This window comes from Rhipicephalus sanguineus, chromosome 6 (genome assembly GCF_013339695.2).
Source record: "Rhipicephalus sanguineus isolate Rsan-2018 chromosome 6, BIME_Rsan_1.4, whole genome shotgun sequence".
Classification (NCBI taxonomy): Eukaryota; Metazoa; Arthropoda; class Arachnida; order Ixodida; family Ixodidae; genus Rhipicephalus; species Rhipicephalus sanguineus.
In genome coordinates this window covers 60824792-60834945 of record NC_051181.1, presented here as the reverse complement: position 1 = coordinate 60834945, position 10154 = coordinate 60824792, and the positions used below count along the sequence as shown (strand labels likewise).

At 46.1% G+C, this 10154-nt stretch overlaps 1 protein-coding gene across 1 annotated transcript in view; it reads right to left on the bottom strand.

Annotated features, from left to right (window-relative positions):
• Positions 1-3822: 3822 nt before the first annotated feature.
• Positions 3823-10154, bottom strand: part of LOC119395814 (venom serine protease 34) — an 88766-nt gene continuing 82434 nt past the window's right edge. Inside the window, exons 12-13 of the mRNA XM_037662819.2 lie at positions 6931-7064; positions 3823-4239 (exon numbers count right to left, since the gene is read on the bottom strand). Of these exons, the coding sequence (XP_037518747.1) occupies positions 4048-4239; positions 6931-7064 (326 nt within the window). The 3' untranslated portion in view covers positions 3823-4047. The remainder of the gene's footprint in view (positions 4240-6930; positions 7065-10154) is intronic.

The window sequence follows — 10154 nt, the reverse complement described above, 5'->3', positions numbered from 1 at the left end:
CTAGTCCACCGGGGTGAGTCGATGATCTGTGAGTACGTGTATCTCTGTCTGTATTGTCTATACGGTGTCTAGAAAAAAAAATTGTCCATAATCTCCAGGCTGAAGGGTATGGCTGTGCATGAGATCCTAGCATGTTTTTACCATTGAAGCTGCATTTATGCTTCGCCACGCAGAATTCAAGAACCCACTAAAGGTATCGCGTTTTATCGGAGATCTCATCGGTATAAACTAAAGCAGTGGAGGTTGTTGTATTGCATTTTCTTGTTAACTTACCTTCGTGGCTCGATCTTCAGAAGTGACAATGCACATTATAAACTTGCGTATCAAGTTTAAAGCAGCCAAATGGGTTAGCAAACACTTCGGAGCCATTAAGTACAACGAAATGGCCCCTCATCAGAGAATGAGTGTAAACAAGTTATTGCCTTTATACATCCCGAAACTGCTCAATCTTGTGATATTCATTTTAGAGGTGGGCGTAGTCAAGCTCATAATTATGATAATTATGTTCCTGTTCCAGCATTACCTTGATGGTTTCCTTATAAAGCAACGGTCCCCCTCGGTAGTGCGCTGGTGATGCGACCTGGCTCCTGACCCAAAGGTCGCGGGTTCGACGGAGGCGAAATGCTAGATATCCGAGGACCGTGAGGTGTCAGTGCACGGTAAATAACATTAGATGATCGAAATTTCCGGGAGCCCACCGCTATGGCGTGCATCATAATGCTATCGTTGTTTTGTCATGTGAAACCCCAAGCATTAATACTTGTCAAGCAACACCGTCTATAGATATAATCATGAAGGAAATTTCACTGCAGCTACAGAAATTTTAAACAGTCGTGCGTGGTGCCGTCATGTTGTTGTCGTTGCCGTAGTAACGCTGACGCGCCATCAACAGCGCATGCTTGGCTGAAACGGGGAAGTTCCAGAACGTTTCCACACACGCATAGCGTCTTCGTCTGCCTAACCGAGGACGGCAAGCGGAAGCACAGATGAGTTGTCTTTATTAAGGCAAAAGCGTTGGGTGGCTCATCAAACGTGAAATGTCACCTTCGGCGTTGTCAGCACGGATTGTTGAAAAAGTGAACAAAGCAAATAGGGTCTTGAGAATTATGTGTCTGTGTATTTTCTAGTAAATGATAACAGCGTCATCGAGCGCGTGGCACTGCTGCAAAATCGTGTTCCAGCATTCCGCTGCTGGCATCCTCGCCCGGCAAGCAAGCCTTTCGCTGTCCGTTATGACTCGTATGAACCTGCACGGCGTTGCCGATTATGCCGCCTTCACGCGCTGCAAGCGCTCGAACTCGTTCCGCGAAATAGTTGCGTAATGCCGGGTCTTGGAATGTAGTCAGGCGATCACCGTGTAGTCTTTCGGTGAAGCAATAATTTGACAAAGAAAAAAAAATCTCTTGGCAGAGGAAATGCACCATGTGTCATGTTGTGTCCGCTGATGGGAATTTCTTCTGACTATATGCACCGATTTTCCCGATATATAATTTTCACGCGACGGCACTCCCGGCGGCAGGCGCCGCGGCGGACATGCTGGTGCTGAACGGTACGGAGTCTGATGAGTGTCGCTCGTTTCTTTGCAGCCCCAGGTGAACGCTTAGGTAATTTCTACGACTTACCGCCGCTTCTAAGCAAGCCAACTTTAGATACGACCTGCCAAGAGGGTCTTAGAAGGTCCCCGCGCGTTCGCTATGCAAAGAAAGTTCGCCTGCGAGGAAAAATCGGCCTACATGCTGCGACTGGAAACGCAAACGAGAAGCAATCTCAACATAACTCCGAAAATTTCGTGTGGTGACATCGTTAATTACCCCTTGTGTACCGCGAATTTCCTGACGGTTGAGACAATGAAAGTCTTTAAGACGACAGTGGTGCATGATTACATCAGTAACGCGTAGGTCAAGGATGTGTCGACCGCACAACTGCACTATGACAAGGTGCTTCTCCTTCGAATGGTGAGCTGCAGAGCTTTTTTTATTTCTGCACAACTAGGCGAGTGAAATAACGTTGATTCAATCCAGGAGAGATTAGTTGCAATGATTTGTGAGCAAAAATCGCTATTTTTACATGCTGTGCAACGGGGGCTATTTTGTAAGCGTTCTGTCACAGAAAGGAGGCGGTCCGTTCTATTGAGCCGCACACGATCGGGGGAGGCTCGTTTGACGGTAAAGACGTGAGAATATGCAAGAACGGTCATAGAACGGTCTCCGGCCCCGTTCGCATCCGAAATCGATGAGACCCCCTTGGCTAAAGTGTTCCACAGTGTTCACAGTCCACAGTGTTCTTAGCATGATGCAGGAGGGACATATAAACGACATTTCAGTGGAAATTTGTTATTTCTCTATATAGTCTCCTCTAAACGTTACGCACTTCGGCCTACGATGCACCGGCTGCCGCTAGTAAGTAGAACTCATTTTGAGACTGCAGAAAGAGGTCGACTTCTCCGTCGTCCTGAAAACGTTCCCGGTAAGTGTGTTCTCCATGCTAGAGGAGAGGAAGAAGTCACTTGGTCCGAAGTAATATGAATATGGCGGGTTTGCATGCGTCACCGTCACCTGTGCTGAGTGTGCAGGACTTTCCCGATGGGTGCTGCCGTTTTTGTTTTGGTGCCGTAGTGGTGTTGCGCGGTATTATACTGAACACAAGTTTCATATTACTCTAGAGTAAGACAGATGCACACTCATTTGGGTGCCTATCGTGTACACACTTTGTAAATCTAAAACACTGATAATACGCACATTAAGAGTGCCCCTCGGAAGCGTATTAGTCTACGACTTGTTCATGTGACTGTCTCCATGACGTTGAATTAAATTGGAAATTTTGTAAGTGTGTGGTGCTAAGTTGATGATAGCCATCCTGCTTTCTACTGAGGAGTTCAGGAAGCAAGCTGTTCCTGATGAAAAACTTAGCTAGTGTACTCATCATAGAGCCCTGTAATAGAGTTAACAAAGTGGTGCTCGAGGAAAATCGCAACGCGGCTTTTCAACGCAATTATTCTTGGTCATAGACTGAACAGCAGCCGTTGCCTATTTCGTGTCAAGCATTTTATTTATGTGGAGTTTTGCCACATGTTCTACAGAACAGGCTCTGTGCTTTTGCCTAGAACAGTGAGCAGCTTTGCTTCCTGCTACTGACTGTATTGCTTTAAAGGGACCGATAACTGGGCAGACATGTTTAGATTCTGGTAGAAACGAAAAGACCGTGAAATATATTGACAGATTCCAGCATCCTTTTCGCGTTGTGAGTAGGACTTATATTTTTATATCGTGCTTAAAAGTAACAAAAACTAACAAAAACCGGTATGTCGCGCAGCCTAGCGGAAGAGCCTTGGAGCTGGATTATGAAGTCGGTCACTTTTCTGTACGCAGTCACGTAGTCTGATGGTGTCATGCGCGCCACAATTGGTCCTCAGAGTTACAGTATTTATATTATTATCTATCCCCGCTTCGTTCTGTGCTGCCTGCGAGGTAACAGGAGTTGCACGGTGAAAAGCGGCGCTGCCTTCGCGGCCGCCACTGCCCATATCGAGCCACGGCGCTGGCGCGCGGAGTGCACGCATGTGCAGTAAACCACCGCGCTCGAACATGAACCGCTCTCGCGGTCACTGTTTGCAGCATGTGTTGTCAAGTGTGTGTAGGACTTTATATTCGCCGCAGATAGGAAAATTCTCATTAAAAATGTTTCACGGCGTTTTCCACGTTACCATTCCGTGAACAGACACTCTTACCAGTTAGCTTTCCGTTGCGCTAACGAAAACAAGTGCCCTGAAAATTGCTTGTCAGTCCCTTTAACTAACCAAGCGCCTTCTAAACAAGCAATGATTTACTGCATCATAGTCCAATGGTCACAAACCGTGACACATTTAATGTGATGAAAAGATGTGCGGGATTCCTTGAGCGCATGCTTTTTGTGCAAAGGCAGCTTTTAGGTTTCACACAAATGGTGTCTATGCGATCCTTGACAGGAGTCATGAAGGAAGCAGTGGTAGGTGCAGCTTCCATCTCCCCGCGATATGTCACTCGTGTTCGGGCGCTCGTTGAATGTTCATCAACGCCGCGTCTGTACCGTGCACCATTGCTGGCGAGTTAGGTTGTAGACGAAGTCGTGGTACGAAGTAACCCTGGTGTAGATGCCTGGATGTCCCTTGCGACCGCATCCGATGCCCGTTGAGACAATGCCCATCTGGACAACCCGGTTGGGAACGTGCACAGGAGACATAAGCGGGCCTCCGCTGTCACCCTGCGATTTAGCGTAAACATCATAATAATTCAACTTCAGTTATGCAGCACATTCATCAAAGGTATAACGAATATTTAAAACCTTCTTTGGGAGTGCTACCAAGAAGGTTATATCGAGTCCGACAGTGACAACGAAATAGCGTGCAGAAGCACGTGTAAAATTCTGACCGTACGATACCCTTAACGTCCAAGCAAGACCTAATCTACAGCACCAGCGGCTTGATAGTTCTTCAGCGCGAAAATATCGCGGTTATGGCTGTTATTGTCACGGTTATTATCACTGTTGTCTCATACCTACAAAAGCACATCAGTATTCACCTATCGTCTGCCAATCATTCTCGTTCCAATCCAATTCTGCGACATCGTAGAAAGCAGCGCAAAAAGAGGAGACTAAGAAAGGCCACACCTACAAGGCACTACACGAACGCAGAGCTGAGTACGTACGTGTGGTGCCGTGTAGGTTTGGTCTTTCTTTCTCCCTCATTCATTTTTTAACACGAAAGCGTTTTATGCTGGGGTCCACCAAGTACATCCGTCACGGATATGACGTTGATAAAATGGACGCCAACGGGTGAGAAAGAAAATGATACCCCGCTGGGAATCGAACCAACGACGTTGCGGCCGCGACGGCAAGCGCCCGACGCACTACCGACTAAGCTAACTCAGGAGATACTAGACACGGCGCGAACGCGCCTTATATCTTTGACACATTCTCTTTCGCGGCGGGCGGAGCGCGGCGGTGCCGCCGTCTGTGAGATGTGAAAAGAAGTAATGCTTCACGCTCGACATTTACTAGCGCTTACTCCGAGATTGCACGCGGTATCGGAGGTCGCGGTTAAAGCGTCTCGATACCAGAGCGGTAGACTGGCCGCGCTGGCGTCGCCGAGGCACGCTTGACGCAGTTACGTTCTTTGCCTTTGGCTTCGTGTTAGCGTGCGTCGGCTCATCGGAGTAGTGTAGCTTCCACGTGCACCAACGGGATTTCTCCGCCGCCTACTGCTTCAATTTCGAGAGCGCCGACTAACAAAACTGCTGCAATATGCGTTGCAGAAAGGACGCAATTTCGACGGGCGAATTTCGTGCCTTGGTGGAGCAAGAGCAGCGCCTGCGAGACAGAGGCCAGCGGGACGCACGCGTTTGCGGCTCAGGCTACGAACCTCTACCTCCCGTGTTGCTGAAGCGCAGTGTGTGTTATGTATGCATGAGCACTGGCGTTGGCTTCCCATTACTAGAAAGCGCACACCGTGCCGTTTCTCTCCTTAATTGACGACGCTTTGAAGAAGTGCATACCGGGTACCAGTGTTGATTATGAGCTTGTTGATATCATACTTACGCGGGATTCACGATTCGCTGTGTCCAAATATATGTTCACACCTTCAGCTGCCGTGCGCAACGGTTTAATCACGATCATGGGCGTTAGTCGTCGCGATATAGACATGCTGTCAACGTGGGTGCATCCACGTCAAACGGTGCTATAGCTGCCAAACACGAATAGACATTGTACAAGCTCTCATATATCACTACACAATAAGCAGCACTTCTGTGAAGACACGTGTCACTTTCGTGTTATACCAATTCCTATGACAGAGGGATCAGCCATGTTTTTTCCCTATTTCGCGCGATAGTGGTTACGGACACCGTCGTGATTGATAACCGGCGCGCTTTTATACACATATGTCGCTACTTTACGAAGGTTCAGGATCTTTAGTTACGGTGCCTGCCTGCAGCCCCGAAGGTCGCGGGATGGAATCCCTGCAGCGGCAGCCGCATTTTCGGTGGAGGCGAAAATGCTTGAGGCCGGTGCAGATTTAGGTGCACGTTAAAGAACCCCAGGTGGTCGACATTTTCTGAGCTGTCTACTACGATGTTCCTCATCATCATATCGGGGTTTTGGGACGTAAAATGCCATCAGTTATTATAAAAGTTGCCAGGTCTCTCTTTGTGCGTGCTGATATGTAACGATGTTGTGATGGAAATTATTAAATTTTATTACTCCACTTTTCATTTGACCGCACATATGAAGCTTGCATCTGACTTGAACATTTACATATGTTGCCATTTTCAATATTTCAGGACAACAAAATTTATTTTTTTACGATGTTTTGCCTCAACGCTGAATGAAATCTAAGACTTCTGAGTGGTAGCCGCATGGAAGCGTCATCTAGTAAGCTAAAAAGAAACTTGTAATATGCGGTACGCAACCACACCACATGCCCTTGCACCTGAGAACGAACTTGTTTTCTGAAGTGCTCGGCAATAGAAAAAAGGGCCTATTGATTTCTCAAAGCAATTTCACAGCGTCTAGGCTTCGCACAAGGCTAGATTTCCTTGTTAGCCAAACACAAAAACCACGGAATAGCTGTGTTTAGCTGCAAGTAGAGAATTACCATAGGCACCGTGAGTTAAATTTGTTGGTGTCATTGTTGTTACTAGTTGAGAACAAACCACTAAATAGGCACTTGGTCGCTGAGTGGAGGTAATTGTAAAAATGCGTGCAAAATTATGCAACCCCTCAGTAACTATATTATTGCATCGTATCTTATTTCTTAGTCAATAAGGCATATGGTTAAACACTAAAACATCATAGTTAAATGTATGAGTGGTTGCTCAGGCCGTGCCACGATAAGCTGGGGCCGTGCCCCGTTGCTGCGCGCTGCCAGAAATTATCACGGAGGCCACGACCGAGGCTTACCTGACAGGCGTCTTCTACGTCACCACCGGCGCAGATGTTCGACTCGAGGATGATCGCACCGTATTTCGTCGTGCACTCAGACTGGGCGACGAAGGGAACGTTGGCTTCCTTTGGCGTCTGTCTGTCTCGGCCGCCTGGGCAGGTAAAGCATAGCTCGTAAGCTATAGGCTGCTGTTGCTGCTATTCGCGCGCATCATTATCAGCAGCAGTATCGTCATCCCTGGTACCATCCTATATGTATGCTTACCAGAGCCCCTCCAAATGATCTCCAGTTTGCCCTTTGTTCCGAAGCCTCATCACATCATATGCCCGCACATATTCTAATAACACCAAACTCCTCCCCCTCTGCCCACGCTAACACTCTGCCGCCCTCGGCTTTCCTTCCCATTAAATGCTACCGATTCTATCTCTATAGCGGACCATCTGCCCTATGTATGGTGTCGTATTATAATTGAACGTCGGACTGTAAACTAAGGTTTAGGCTTCAAAATTGATGTACCTGGTAAGCCCACGTCACACAGACTACTCAGTTTGCGCGATGACATCTGTTCGCCTCGTAACCCATCCCTGAAAAACAAACTGGCATCGGTAGCTCCTCGTTAACTACTTCGAGCAACATAGATTCCCAAAGTGCGTGAAATATGCCGTAACTTTTTTTTTTCTGATCGTGTTACCAGTGATGACGGCTGATACAGGATGCTGTTTGTAAATTAGGCTACCTGTTAAGACGATACTACGCAGCTCAGCGACGAGATAATTGAGTCTTTCGCGGCAATATAGTATATCCCTTACAAAAATGGACATTGACAGTCTTTAAACGTTTAACCAACGATCTACCAACTTTAATGACGGGCTATGGACTTTCACGTTCTATTAACATACCGTTAAAAGAAAGTTGATTTACTTTATTCTAAAGACAATTTCTCTAAAGAATGTGAAAATAATGTTTGTTAAAAAGATCTCAGTGGCGAAGCCATGGGAGGTTTGCTGGGGGTTTCAACCCCCCCCCCTCCCCCCGCCCCCCAAGCATTGCAACTTTTACATTTTCCATGTGTGTACGCGCCTGCCCCACCGGGCCCCCACGCCAGTGGCGTAGCCAGGGGGTGGCACATCGGCCCCGTGCTCCCCCTCCCCAATCGAAATTTTTTTCGCCGATGGGATAGAACTCACAAAATGACGCTCGACCACACCTACCTGCCCGGACCCAATGTCGGATCAAGTGCGTACACCTGCCCCCCCCCCCCCCAAAAAAAAAACAAATTTCTTCCTACGCCACTGCCCCACGCACCGCAACTTTTACATTTTGCATTTTGTACGCGCTCATATACAAACAGACGTAAAGGTCGTCGGCCTCTCCCCCTCCCCCCCGTCCCTGAAAAAAAAAAAGCTGTGGTATACGCCCTTGGTGACGGTCATCTTCTTACTTGATTGTCATCAATTGTACATTCTGTCTGTGATTGCGTATTTATTTATATTAACCTTCATATATATATATATATATATGAATATATATATATGTATATATATGTGGTATATATATATATATATATATATATATATATATATATATATATATATATATATATATATATATATATATATATACATATATATAGATATATATATATATATATATATATATAAATATATATATATATATATATAATATATATATATATATATATATATATATATATATATATATATATATATATATATATATATACAACAACAGTCAACAGTCGAGCACCATAACCACTGGACCGTGGACGATATATATATCGTCTCATAACATATGCACACACACACACACACACACACACACACACACAAATTACGTGTAAAGTTTTCATGCACCGTGCTCAGACCCCCGAGTATTTTTTTTCTCGTACCACTGTCTGAATAAAAGTTTTATTTGGTATCTATTTAATTTGACATAAGGACTATGAATCATTACATTAAAATCTCGCGTGTATACGTGTGCACCAATTGAATAACTTTAATTCACAAGATATATACGTTTTGTAGCAATTATTAGCGTTCTTGCTCACTTGTTCAAAATAACGTTCCCTGCAGCTGCACCAGACATTTCAAATTTCGCGCACTTACATTCCAATTTTTCTTTTCTTTTTTGCAAAAGTCAAGATATTGTACGCTTCAAATATATTTGGTATTTACATAAATGTTTTTCTAAGTATTTACAAGCAGGAATGAATATTTTTAGTTAGGATTAAAAAAATTCACAGTTTCGCCGCAAGGGCGAAGCAATGAATGCGATAGCAAGAAAAGCGGCCCGTGATGGACGCGCTGCAACTACCGTGCGTCCATCACTACCCGGCAGCTACTAGACAGTTTTAATTTCACGTGCGTAGGGACTTCTCATACGCAAACGTGAAAAAGTACACGTACGTTACGTGCACGACATCTGAAACGCTTTTAGCTACACGTACGCGACGCGCAGTGAAAGTTACCATGTAGCTCCATCTGCTGAGAATCATGAACACTGCGGTAGCTTGTTCGAGCGCCTGCGCGAGCAGACAGCGCAAGGGCAAGGTTCTCCCTGCTCAAGAAGAAGCGAGAGAGCTGGCCGATGCCTTTAAGTGCGCCCGTCGCGCTCCTAACGCCATCTCGCTGGTAATAAAGAAACGGTTATAAGCGCCTCCGTCTCGGAGGACTGCAAACGGTAAAGGGTGTGTATATACCGCTCGCCGTTAGCTACCTGAGGGATGAACGCTTTATGGAGTAGTGCTTAGTGCACCGCGCTGCGAATTTAGAGGTCGCTTGATTAGAAATGTACAACCAACAAGCCCAGCTCTCCGCACTTAGAGGGTCGCTGGTTCGATTCCGCGCTTCAAGCATTTTTCTCATTTATTTTTCTTTAGGATATTGATGTATATATACATACATATACATATACGCAGCATGACGGCGGCGACGGCGACGGCGACGGCAAAAATCAGCTGAGACTGTCCATATAATTGCTGTCGCAATAAAATAATAATGCACGAATGCGGACCCGTGGACGTCTGCGGGACTGAAGACTCATTTGCTTGTTTGTTGCTCGTCGCGTCCATGCCGCTTCCCAAAGGGCCGAGTTTGAAGTTGAATTTCCTCTGGTGTGAATGGTGCTTGCGCTCTGTGCTCGTGTTGTGGGTTCTCCCAGTGCTGCTTACTACGAAGACTCAAGCGAAGACCTGCTGCTTCATATCGTTGAGCCGTCGCCG